General features: G+C 39.7%; 1 protein-coding gene across 7 annotated transcripts in view; it reads left to right on the top strand.

The window, feature by feature from the left end:
• Positions 1 to 13700, top strand: part of BTRC (beta-transducin repeat containing E3 ubiquitin protein ligase) — a 123304-nt gene that overhangs the window by 20789 nt on the left and 88815 nt on the right. For 5 of the 7 annotated variants that reach the window (XM_065672105.1, XM_065672107.1, XM_065672108.1 and 2 more), the window contains one exon: positions 8921 to 9028. The exons of the other annotated variants lie outside the window; for them this stretch is intronic. In XM_065672105.1, the coding sequence (XP_065528177.1) occupies positions 8921 to 9028 (108 nt within the window). The remainder of the gene's footprint in view (positions 1 to 8920; positions 9029 to 13700) is intronic. 7 annotated transcript variants of the gene reach the window in all.

Raw genomic sequence — 13700 nt, 5'->3', positions numbered from 1 at the left:
AGTCTGTAACATCCCATCACCTAGATGCTGACCCTTTGAAGACAAGCTGCAATTGACTTCTGAGGAGTGGGAGGGGGACTGTTTGTGTATAAATATGATTAATTGACATGACATTCCAATTCCTATATTGTATTGACACCTATGATTTAAGCCAAACTGAAATTGGGCAGAAGAACCTAATTAGCTGAAACACTTATGAAACATTATTTTGATTACATAAACAGGGAAGTGAAAAGCATCATTTTAGGTGGCTTGTGAAGCATGGTAATTCAGAGTTAAAGCTAATTCTTCCCCTTCGCATACCGTTGTGAGCAAATACACATCACATAGGGTATGTAATATAATTCACTCATCTGAGCCTCTCTGCCTCCCACTGGCTTTTGGAGTAGAATCTTTAAAGCCAAGTTATAAACCTGTAAGTGTGTTTTATGCTGGAAATTCTTGCTGCTACCTTAAGTAGATTGGTACCAGCAAAGGCCAGTATAATCAAAACAAGGCACTTCAGGTATTAATAGTCTGCACTTCATTCAAGTCAGCTGGAAAAGAGAGTGTAAAACCAGGACTGTGGTAAAAACAGGATTCTTCAACTAGAATTGCACTCCCCTAGGAGAAAAATGCAATGATTCTGGAAATACTTTGGTTTTGCAATTTCGTCATTTAGCATCTCCTCCTTGATTCTAAACCATATATGTTCTATTTCCAGTGGATCCATATACTTTTTAAAATTCAGTACTAATTTCTTCGGTGGAAAGTAGGAATAAGCTTGCTTTCTGCAGTTTATTATTAATACTTGGCACTCACATAGTGCTTTGAGAACACGAAGTCCTATGCAGACATATTGGTTATCCTTGAAACACTTTCGTGTGGTAGGTGCATCTCATAACAATAATCCTGAGAGATTGTATGGAGCTAAATAAAACCAGAGATGAGGGAAATGAATGAGGGAATGAAACCTCCATTTCATCTCTTGACCAGCGTAGGTTTGTTATCCACAGTTTGTTTGACGAAAATTGAGACCAGAGTTGTAGAAATGTCCCAGCTGAAGAGGTTTCAAACCATTTCTTAGAGTAGGATTAGGTATATTTTTAAAGCCTCATAGTTGTCCAGGTTCAGTGGTGGTTAGGCAGTTGGTATATTGCTCTTTCTGCTTTTTATTGTAAAGGTGTTGATTCACCGTTCTCTCATAATTGAGAACACAGCCTCGGAGACCTGTCAGGCAGGGTAGTTCTGTTGTCCTTACTGTGCAGATACAGAACCGAGATGCTGTATTACTCTGCCTAAACTCATGCAGAATGCCTATGTCAAATAATTAGGTATAATTATTTGCCTAATATAGGCATTATTAGGTATAATATACCTAATATATAATTAGGTATAATAATCTTATGGCATAATAAGATCCTAAATTGTTCAGAATTCCTACAAAACCATGCTTTGGACATGATGGAGCTTATGTGTTTTCTTGCTTGTGAAAGAGTCTAATGCTCTTGGTCTTGTAACATTTCTATCTAGCCTGCAGATAGTTTCATGCTTTAGACCTTGGTGAGATTGTTTTTAGTAAGTTTGGGTAGGGCTTGCTTGTAGCAACAATGTCTTTGGTGTTGCTTAAAGGAGCGCATACAAGTCTCTGCATGTTATCCTTCCTAAAGAAGGGAGTGGCATCTGAATCTTAAAGCTCCACAGGTGCACTGGTTTAGATTTATCAGCTTCATGGATTAAAGAGCTGTAATTATGAAAACATTACTGTTGTCTAGTTCAGATGTGATCTACACAAGTTCCCTCAAGCACTTGGCATTTGAGAATCTTGTACACCTTATAGATGGGAAGTTGGCCCCTTACTGGGGCATGTAATTTCTGTTGATCTGGAATCTGGGAGGTTGAACTCCACTAACCACTCTTCGGGGAAAACATCTCTTCACAAACATTTACCTAAAAGCTGATACTCCCAGATCCCACTCAGGTAAGAAATTATTTGGATAATCTGAATATGTAAACCCTTTTCTATGTCCCTTATCTTTGATATTTCAGAGTAGTTAGTGCACTGGAATATCTTGTAAAAAAATAAAGTTACTGTAAGCTAGGGAGTTACTGGAAGATTAGAGAAGAGTTTGCAAATATGTACGTTAAGGAAAATTTACTGAGCAATTACATGAGAAGTGGGAGGCTGAAGGAAAAGGAATCGTTAACAGCAGTTTGAGCTGTATGTGCACAGCAGAGCTTGCAGAATGTAGTAACCCCCTGAGAAATAGGGTGAAGGGGAAAACCACTGCACTGAGGTCAGTGATCTGTACTGCGGTGAGAAGTCCAGAAACTCCTATGTTTGGAATCTGGGAAGAGTGTTACAGTTGAACCCTGGTAGCATGGCTCAGCCTCTGATTTGTGAGAGCTAAGTGTTTTAAGGACAGATCCTATAGTTGCCCCAGGATTGCGTTCTCACCTTTCCCTAATTGAGATACTGGGCTGCTTGATTTGCGGTTTGTGAAAATACTGGAAGGGTTTTTAATAGCATAGCTCAATTACTTCTGTTATAGCAAAACAGGAGCACACACCACTTGTAATCATCCCCATACATGCTTATGGAAAGGTGACCAAAATGTCCGAACGTAATAGAAGCTGAGAGGTTGTGAAAAGCAGTGGTTATGACAGCAGCTGTGTGGCCTGGGGTTGAAGGGAGGTATAAATTTTATCTCTATGGGTTTGGGCCATTGTTTTTGGCTTAATTAAGACTTACAGCTTTTAACATTTTTCCTTTAACATTTTTCAAATAAAAACAGACAAAAAAACTTTTGGAGAAAATTATAAAAGTATTAATTTGCTCTGAGCCATCTGAGTCTCTTTGGTAAGTTCATAATTAGGCAGGATTTTTTTTTAAATGGTATTCTTGTCTCCCAGGTATATAACTGCTCCATAACTGGTAAATCTGTATTCGTATGGTAGGGGGTTTAAAGGCATATTATTTACACAATTCACTCAAATGGCTCCTTTGAAAGGTGGGTGGCTCTCTCATGTAATTATGTATGTAGTATGCCTTGTATCCACTGTTGGGGTAGGGGGGGAAAAAAAAGGGAAAAACCCCAAAGCCCCACAAAAACCTACTAAAGAAATTACCATTTTTGCAGGGTTTTTTGAAGTTGTATCATATACACCTTTTTCTCAGATAAGAAGCCTATATAATCAAGTGTAACCTAAGCTAAAAAATGTGTGTCAGGTTTTTAATTGTGAAAGTACATAAGATACGCTGGGAATTTATTTTCTTTTTATATACCTATATCATGTATATATATGTATTTATAAGTATATCAGGTATATATAAACCCAAAGAGAGCAGCTCTCGGAACAGTAGAGGTGAAAAATGAGAGATACCTTTTCATTTTTATATGTATGCAAGTGGCTGAAAGGACGAAAATTGGACTAGAGAAAGGAACCACAATCACTTATTAGCCAAGTAAATTCTGAAATTGTTACTAAGTTTCATGAGAGCAACATTTGGAATGTATATAGCAGCTGCCTTATCTGATACAAGGTTTCATACAAGGTACTGCATCTGTGGTGACAGGAATAGTGCACACTGGAAACAGTGTGAAACTGATGTGTGTTACATTTTTGGCATTGGTTTAGTTAAATACCTGGCCAAATAAAAGTTTCAGAGGAGCTGTGTGGGATTAAAAAGTGTTGAGGTTTGTTCTTCCATTTGTTGTGTTATAAAAATAAATGTGAATATTAGGAATCCTAGTAACATCTGGGCATGTGTTTTAGGTATAGTAAAGGATCGAAATTCCCAAGGCACGTTTCCTGAGAATTAGGTTTTAGAGAGCATGCAGGAAATGGTACTGTGAAAGAGACTTTCAGGGAGAATTCTACTTGCCAGCAACCCCACATTCGCTTTCTGAAGTGATGGAAAAAAAAAGAGGTGGGAAAAGACCTGTCTCTTCTTATCAAGCTCAGATCTGGTGTATATAGTTTTAATAGTCTTCAGAGCATCCCTTATGTTTTATCTGCTTCAGTTTGGGTGGTAGTATTTCTAGCACTTCTTTTTCCCCTCTTATCCTGGTTTTTGTAACAGTTACAGTTTGTTTCTGTTTTAATTTCTACAACCTTATCCAGTTCCCTGGTTTCTGATCAGCTGGACCAGAAAAAGCCTCATTTTTCTCAGTTAGACTCTTCAGCTCTTGTCAACGTGTGTCATATTGTATTTATGCTCCTTAAGGAAGATACTGTGTGAACAGGATCTTAATTCCCATCTCCCAAGAGTAGCAAAAATATGTTAGGTTGCCTGTAAATCAAAGGTGTTTTAGGCATACACGTTATCGTACAGTTGAGTGTAGGGTTCAGGCAGGGATAAGAGGTTATTATGCTTCGTTATGTTAAAATGCACCACAGTTAAAGACAGTCACTCCGTACTACTGCCTTAATTTCTCAAAAGTGTTTATAAAGAAAATATCCTGAAACTATTTGATTTTTCCTTTGTTGTTCTTGTTTTAAGGTGAATTTGTGTTTTCACACCTGTGCATTATAGTTCCAAATTGTAGCAGTCTAAGGACTTTTGTTTTTTCTCTGTGTACAGCCACTTAGTTTTACAGGACAAGGTGATGCATTTCTGACCTGTAACACAATTTACTAAAACTGTGTTAGTTACCCCTAGTATATTGTATTTGGTGAAGGACTAGAAGAGAACAAATTTGATAGAAATCAAAAAAACGCAACCCAGTCTGAAGTGGTGATGTGTAATCTTGTAATGCAATAGCAAATAAAATAAATAACCAATTTTTAGCACTGGCAAAAATTTAGCCATTGTGTGTGTATTGAGATTTGTCTTTAGGACATAAGGTAATTGGAAGAGAGGGTAGGCTATTAGAGGCAGAACATCTGATGTAGTCAAAATGTTCTTGCAGGATAGTTACAAGAATAATTGAACAGGTCAAAATACGGCTTCCCTTCAGCTTGTGGTTACTGCCCCCTCAGCTCAGGCAGTGAATGCTTCTAGCCTATTTTAATTCAAAGTAAGGCAAGCCCATTTTAATCACCAGTGGAGCAGCTGCTACTGGCCTCTGTCAGGAGGAGGATGCTGGTCTTGTTTGAAACTGTGTTCCCTGTATTTCTTTAATGGGGAAATACATTTCAGAGATCAGAGAATAGGACTTAAAAATCAGTTGGGAAAAGAAACTGTGGGGTTTTGTTTTGTTTTGTTTTTGTTTTTTTCCCAAATAATTCCCTGTCTTATGCCATTCAATGTGTATTGAGGATGCTTAGCTTTTATAAATTAAAAGCTTTTGTCTCTGTGTCTGAAAGTTGTGCAGACATCTGATTTGGAGAAAACTCCAGGAACGAACTTGCCAACGAAGTTTTCAAGCTGACAAGCAGGTATTCTTTATTGCGGCGCTGGGAGACACGGGGGATAGCTCCTCCTAACGTGTGTCTCTCTGTTGCTACACAAGCTGTCCTTACGTAGTCCCTGGGCATACATACATCACGTCATTTTCCAGAAAGTTCCTTGCATGCATACAGAATTGTGGTGGTGGTCTCTGAGGGTCGTTTTCTTCTTCCAACAATCTTCATCACTTCTGGCAGCCTTTGAAGCACAGGCAGTAGATGCTTATACCAGCTTAATTTGTTCGTTAGCACCAGAGACATAATAATCCTCCTGTCCTCCTACTTATCAGTTAGTTTAACTGTAGCCCATCCTGGACACCTGCCGTTCCCAGATACTCCTTATCCCTGTGTCCTGTTCTTCTAGACTGTTTTTCTTAAGACTATGTCAAGAATAACGATTTATCTTGTACAAGAATTCTCGGTGTGTTCTCTACCTGCACTCTATTTTTTTTTCGATGTATCATGCACTTCAGTAATTTTCCATTGCTACTGTTACAAAGCCATCAAACTTAACATTACGTGAAACTAATTCTAAAGGTTTATATATTCCATTTTGTGATTTTGTGCCCCCCTTGTCTCAAATCTGAAGTATTAATGCGATGGGGAGCCACGAAGGTAGAGAGACTGCTGCATCCTGGCCCAGTACTTAGCAAGCAGTATCAGCATTCCCACTTGGCTGCAGTCCAAATGCTGTGCCTCTGTATCTTTGTTTTGAAGAATCAATGTAGATTGACTTGAGTTCAGGGGAGGATTTTGTCAGTCAGCTTTCAAGTAGGAACATTGAGGCCAGTCCCTTGTTTGTGGAGCTGACAGGACAAAAGTGAGTGTTTGACACGAGGCTTGCTCAGTGGATGGGGATAGAGGCTGTTGAGATTTTTCAGAGATCAGGCTGTAAATGAAGTTGTTCTGTTGGGTCACTCATCTGATTTACACACAAGCTGTTTCTATTGAAGCACCTGGGGCCTTTTGTTCATGCTTGTGAATAAGCCTCTTTCAGTCACCAACAGTAATTTAGCGTCTCTGCTTCCTTCAATAGGTAAAAGGCAAGTACAGGAATGACATTTTTTTCCTACACTGTGTGCAGCTTTACACTTATTTTTCAAGATAGGTAACAGAACTGTATCAGTAATACAAATTTATTATATACTGGTGCAGATTCAGAAGTCATCTAAGGTGTTGGCAATTTTTTACTCCATACTTCCTAATTCTGGAATAATTCTAAGCAGCGGGAGTGCTTGGGTGAGTAATGATATCCTTTGTAGGTACAGAGAGTTCTGCAGAATAGACTTCCTATGTTCCCCTTTGTTATCATGGCAATTTTAGAGGAAGACATTGCATTAACTTGTAAATGCCCTAGCACAATGGAGTGCCCTACCTGCAGCTTGTAGTGACTCTGATTTGTGCCATAATCTCGCATAAAGTTTGAGGCAGCGTACACTTGTCTTTCCACTGACAGAGTTGGCCTTATTCTTCTGCCTCTGTATCTTTCTGTGGTCAGTACAAATATTTAAAGTAACTTCTTTTATCTTGTCAGTCAAACTTAATGACAATCAGTTCTTTGAGTTCATTATCACAGCATGAAAACTTCAGCCAGCACAAGGGACGAGGAAGCTTGAGAAGAGGGAATAAATGATTGTGGCAAGGCTTTGATAAGTCTGGTTGGGGAAAAAAAGGTCATCCCATATTTATTTTGTGTTGAATTAAAAGTCCAGGACGGGTAATGGTAAACAGCTGATGCTTACCTAGTGAATTGCTCTGCACCATGAGAAGTACCATATTGTAGTTAATCTTCCTTGTTACTGTGGTGTTCTTGGAAAGTAATAACTTATGATTTAAGTAAATTTATCCAATTGGGGAAGTGTTAATCATAGATGTCCACTTCACACACACACACACACACACATATATATATGTATTTATATATATTTAAGGCTGACTGTCATAACAGCTTTTAATTGCTGCAGTGATACAAATTACATTGCAAAGAAAAGATTGCTGCCATTTGGAAGTTTTTTGTATGTGGGAGTGCTTGTTTTCTGGGAGGTTAGGATGACAGACAAGGAAGTATGGCTCAGATTTTTGTTGCTTGTTATACTATGGGTCTGTTTTATTTTTGTCTTCAGAAGGGGCATTATCTATAAACGCATGTGATGTAATACTGCAAAATACTCAAGCTCTTGAGATTCAATATCTTTATAAAATGAAGAGGGTTTTTTGTGGTTTTTTTTGTTTTTTCAATGAAAATTAGGTGAGGGATTTACTCCAAGGTATTATAAACTTTTTAATAGGCACATTTATATAGGCTATGTTCCCCAGCAATCTTTTAATACTCTTTCTGGAACAACAGTGTGAATTGTAACAAAGTACAACAAAGAACATGGTGATAGACAGGGTTAATCTCTCTGTGGGTGTCTGCACAGTACCAGATTATGGATGTTAGTGATCACCTTTCTGTTAATTCAAGGATGGGTTATGTTGCTCTTACTTACTAATTCAGTGCAAGATTGTGCAAGGTTTTCTAGCCCTCCTAAGAGCAGCAAGAAGCGGTGGCTCAAAAGGCAGCTGTCACTTCATCCCCATTCCAGCTGCTCATTCTGCTCAGATTTCTTTCCATCCTCCCTTAAAAAAAAAAAAAGGGGGGGGGGGGGAAGAAGGGAATTACGAAAAAGAATAATATGAGGGTTAGAAATCTCTAGCATCTAATTTATCACATCCTACAATTTTCACAGCTATTTGCCAATTTAAAATATCCTTGTGGTTCTTTTCTGCCTTGCCAGTAGTTAGACAAATGCAGCGGTGCTTATGGCATCAAAAACTGTGGCTGGTGAAAGCAATTGCTATTGCTATCATAACGCATCCCTAAATTTAATAGTAGTGGTGTAAAATGAACAAGCAACTCGTTGTATTTCAGGGGTAATGGCTTTAACTATCAAAATGGCTAGTATTTTCCTTGATTGGCTGCTTCTGGCTCCTTTATTTGTGTTTGGAGGAACTAGGTTGATTCATTGTAATAACTGTATTTTATGTAACAAATAACAAGGCAAGCAGAAACATGAAACCCCTAAAAAGTGTCACCAATTTCCCATTCACATTGGACTGCAGATTTTTCCTTTTATTCCGTTTACACACAAACCCCAAACTTTTTCTTTCCCTGCCAGTCTTACACTTAAAGTTGCCATTTCCTGTTCTGCTTCCCTTGCAAAATTGCTTGCTTTGTGTCATGCCCGGAGCATGGCTGTGCATGGAGAAGAGGTCTGATTAATTGGAAAGAAACTTTTTGTTAATGGAAAAACTCACACACTGGTGTAGAAAATTGATTTAAAAAATTACTTTCTTGATCCATAGTGCCTTCTTCTTGCTACCATGACACCTGTAAAGCTTCTCTCTAGGAAAAGACTCATCAGCAGTTTGTGTTCTCTTAAAAGGTGTCTCAGTCTTTAAGGGCAGGTGCAGTTGTGTTGATGCCATTTAGCTAAGCCTTTAAAAGTTCCTGTAATCTGTGCCATCCTGTCTCATACAGTCCCATCTCATAGTTGTCCTTTCTCTGCAGTGCTCTATGCCCAGATCTCTGTGGCTGGGCTGCTCCAGCCTGGCGGACAGCATGCCCTCGCTGCGATGCCTGTATAACCCAGGGACTGGCGCACTCCCAGCTTTCCAGGTACTTTCTGTCTCTCCCTACTCCTCCTTTTCTCACCATCTGTGTATGTGTGCATCTCCTTCTTGCTTTACCTCCATTTATTCTGCTTCATACTGTATGCGTCTCCAATGTCATTCAGATCTCTGGTATTTAAACCCATCTTGTGTAGACTCAGGGCAGCTCAGTGCTGGGGCATTTCCATTACCTCGATATAATTATTTTGTCTGAGTTGGCTTGGTACCATCATCTTTTTCCATTGACTTTCAATTCTGTCAAAAATATACCACTTAATTATATTTGGCAAACAGTCTCCATCACACAGTCTCCAATCTGGCTATTCATGCAGTGATTCCCCTCCTATCTAAATTTTCTGTATGCTACTCAGAGGACGGAGGGGGTGGGTTCATTGCCGTAGTGATAATTGATGCCAGCATTTGTTTACTTCAAGTTTGCTAACAGTAGTCTGGACATTTTGACTACAGAAAATTGTTGTACAAGTAAGCTGTCATTCAAAAAGCAAATAAAAGAAATATGGGGTATTTTTGCTTTAGCTTCTGAATTTGTAAGCTTTTCTCTGTCATGAGACAGCTTTCTGCCAAACAGGTTTGTTCAGCCGCTTTGGGTGACCAGTGCATGCAGACACACTCCTGTGGGTGGAAAGTGAGGCAGCAATTAGGTAGGCATCTAGAAACCTAGGCAAAGTTTTAAAGATCACTGCAAGCAATTTGTGATGACATATGGATATAAGTATCGGAGACTGGGCAGTAGAGATGTTATGCTCATGTTGAGTACTCTGAGGTGCATGAACTGCAGAGACTTGTGGTGTTTTAAGCCCAGATTTTACTCACAACCACGCAGCTGCTCCCTCACTCCCCTGCCCCTGGAGGGATGGGGAGGAGAATGGAAAGAATGTAGCACCCACAGATTGAGATAAGCACAGTCCGGTAACTAGGGTATAACACAAGCCGCTGCTGCTGCCACCAATAATAATAATGATAAGGGAAATAACGATGAAAGGGAATACAACCGCTCACCATCCGCTGACTGATACTCAGCCCAACCCATGCAGCGGTGATCTAGCCGTTCCATGTAACTCCCCACCAGTTTATATACCGGGCATGATGTGCTGTGGTATGGAGTGCCCCTCTGTCTAGTTTGGGTCAGGTGTCCTGTCTCTGCTTCCTCCTGGCTTCCCCTCCCCCCTGGCAGAGCATGAGACTCAGAAAGTTCTTGGTCAGAGTAAACATTACTGAGCAGCAACTAAAAACATCGGTGTTATCAGTGTTATTCTCAGGCTGAAAGTCAAAAACGCAGCACTGCACCAGCTACTAACAAGGAGAAAAATGACTGCTACTGCTGAACCTAGGACAAGACTAGAGGACCTTGGGAGTATCTGTGTAGAGAGTGTGTTTGCTGGAGCTCAGGATAGCATCAACGTTTGCTTCAAGTTTTATGCTGCTGGATTATGCTACTGTGCTGACCTACACTGTGGCAGAATTTTGTTCAGCAGCATTTTGCAAGCCCAGACATAATGAATATGCTAGAATCCTTCTGAAATTTTCAGTCATATTGGTTATTATCATTTTCATTATCTGTTTCTAAAAGCATGCAAAGATTATTCTGAATTTGACTTCTTGCTCCCAGGGCTAGGAGAGTACTGTGGAAATAATCCTCTCAGTCTCAGGGGAGGCTTAAGTGTCTTGCGTCATTTTGCTGCAACTCTTTTTGCTGACCCAGCAGTAGCGCTGATGGACTCTGGAAGGTGTCCTGCCAGGCCTCCTTTGCTGAAGCAAGCTTTTAGCAGAGCTTTCTGTGGGGGAGGGGGAAGATGACTTTTTTATTAGTCTAAGAGGACTCTGGAGACAACAGGCAGAGTTTAGAGTCCCACTTCTAATCCTGATTTGCATAATTTGACTAAATCGGATGGGCCTCATTTTGGGGCTTTTGGCTGTTGAATAAATCTCAGATCCCTTTAAGCTCAGGTTTTGGAGGACCTTAGCAGTATATGGAAAGCAATTTATAAACTCAAACTGGGACTCCTTTCTTTCTACTTGAATTATTTCTGATTACTCAGAATAAGCATATATTGCAAAGGGGAAGGGAAATTAGCCTCTTTTAGCTCAAGATGTTCTTGCTAATGATAAACAATAACTTTTCTGCTAATGCAGCACAATGATATTTGGGGTCAGAAGAGTCAGCTGCACAACCCTTCACCTTGTACTGCATTTTTAAGAGAATAGTAGGGCTTGGACATTTGCAGTCCTGTAGATTTTGAGAGACGTTTCCATGCATATTTAGTGACTGTGGGAATTGGGGAAGTCTGCCCCACTGCCATCTAAAATGGTATAATGGTATTCTTCGTAACACTCTGCTGTGTTGAGGAACATATTTAGTGCCATTTGAGAGGGAAACTAAATTGCCAGTAACAGCTTCTGCAGCAATGAGTCATCCATATTTCAGTCCACTTTTTTCACTGGGCTTTGATTCTCCATTAACTTGCATGGTTTGGAGAAAATTCCCCTCTATGAGGTATGGTTTCTGCATTTCACAGTGCACAAGTCTGCACGAGAGTGGTTTGGAGCTTGCTTAAAGCAGTGATGTTGCAATATTTCATCATTCTTTAATGGTGGTTTTGGTATCAAATCTTCAGGAAAGCATTAAAGACTTTCTTGTAGCCCAGCAAATTTTGTCATATTATTTCCTTTTTTCTGTAGCAAGCTTGTAGTAACTGGAGAAGCATATCAATGTTCTTTGCTTGTGGCAAAAGAAAAGATGCCATCTGGAAGGCTACTTAGTCACTGGTGAATTTGTCTAGTTATTTACATGCTTACCTTCAGATGCTCAGGCAGAAATGTGCAAAGAGGCTCTTTTTGAATAGCGCAGTTAAAGCCCTGCTGACTCCTCATGGGAAACATTGGCAGGTAGTCGATTTAGAGATGATTCTGGAAACATGTCAGATAACTTCATTTTTCTTCTTTGTGTCTTTTTATTATTGGAGATGCTTGTGTGAAAACAGGATCTTCTGGTTCCTCAGCTCTGTTTAGTAGTCCTCCCACAGTGGGAAAGGTTTTTAAACCCATGAATAGGGGAATAAGGAGCTAGAAACACTTCTTTTTAACATCTTTTATCTCAAAGGGCTTTGCTACTGATAGTCTATTGTGTAACTGAATTTCATAGAGATCATGGTGGAAGATGGCAGCAAACTGGAACATGAACTTCTATAAGGCACTGTGGGAAGGGGTCAGAAAGGGTATTTTAGCAAGAGAAAAAGGCCAGCTGTTCCATTTTGTGTCTCGGATGCCAAATTTTACTGTACTCTTACTCTGCAAAGCTACTGAAAACTAGGTTGCATGTAGATTCTCTTACTAATAAATTTATGCAGACTATATTCTTTTTCCTAGAAATCCAGACTTTGGAAGTTTCCAGATTTACCAACAAATGTCTGTTTTCATGGCATTTTGCATTTGAAGATAATTACTTTCCCTTTTAAAATGTTTTCCATCTATGCTCACAAGGCTCTATTCATGTTACTTTTACTAATCATAGTTCTTTGAAAATTCTAATTTACAATTACACCCATCAGGTGTGTCAAAGAAATGATTTTGTATTAATCCTTCCAGCTTTGCAGAAGACCATAGTGTTTCCTTGAATTTACTTCTGTAAGCTATTGTATAAATGAGGCGACTTATGGAGCGATTTAAAAGTCTTGCCAAAGGTTATGTATCAGGGTCAGCACAGAGAGCAGCCCAGCTCTTCCTTTTTACCTAATTGACACTCATCACAAATATCAGCTTCAGTTTAGATTGTAAATTTTCTGGGACAAAGGTCCTAGTTTTTCTTCTTTGTGCACCAGTGAAAAAGCAGAGTTGTCTTGTTGGCTTTATTTTGCCAGATCTAAAACTCTGTAGCAGGCTATAGTAGGCAAAGAGGAGGATGAGCTTTTGTGGCAGAGGTAGCAGCATGTTACCAAATACAGAAGTGTCTCTTTGGAATGCCTGAAATTCACATTTTGTTTTGCCTGAAGTGAAGGTATTGCTCATAAACAAGGGCACCCCAGGGTTTGTCAGATGGAGGGGACTACCTTCCACTTGGTTTTGCCCCTGTTGGTCTTGGCTGGAAACTCTGTCCTGGTTGGGGAAACCATGGGTTGACTGTGGCAGGCAAATTGAAGTAAACAGGAGCACACTTGAGGTGGTGCAGCACAGACATGATGTACACCACTTGTGTCTTTGGGCTGAGATCACTTTTGGAGAGATGTGAGAGTAGGAAGGATGTAAATGATCTGTAGTAATGGAAGCCTGCGGTACCCACGAGACAGAGATTAACTCATTTTCCAAATTATTTTTACATCAATTTTTTTCCTAATGTTTGTTTTTGTGTTAGGAAGTGGAATATTTGTTAAGAAGGCGTTGTCAGTAAATTGTGGAAACAGTTGTCTCTCTGAATTTCCTTTGGCCTGTTCACGCATTTTTGCCTTAAAAGTTGACATTTTATTGCTGGGGAATATGGTGTAAATGTGAGTAGTAGTACGTTGTTTACAGTTATACAGGAGGTTAAAGCTAAAGTCTTAGGGTGGGCAAACTGTGCATGCTCAAAATCGTGTTTGTGGGAAACGCATCTGAAGGAAATTGTTTGGCTTTGGAGCCAGTGTTTGCTGGTGTGTGTAGTTCTGTCTCTAATCGGGAGAGAGATG

Source organism: Lathamus discolor, chromosome 3 (assembly GCF_037157495.1).
Source record: "Lathamus discolor isolate bLatDis1 chromosome 3, bLatDis1.hap1, whole genome shotgun sequence".
Taxonomy (NCBI): domain Eukaryota; kingdom Metazoa; phylum Chordata; class Aves; order Psittaciformes; family Psittacidae; genus Lathamus; species Lathamus discolor.
This window is presented reverse-complemented; position numbering and strand designations above follow the sequence as displayed.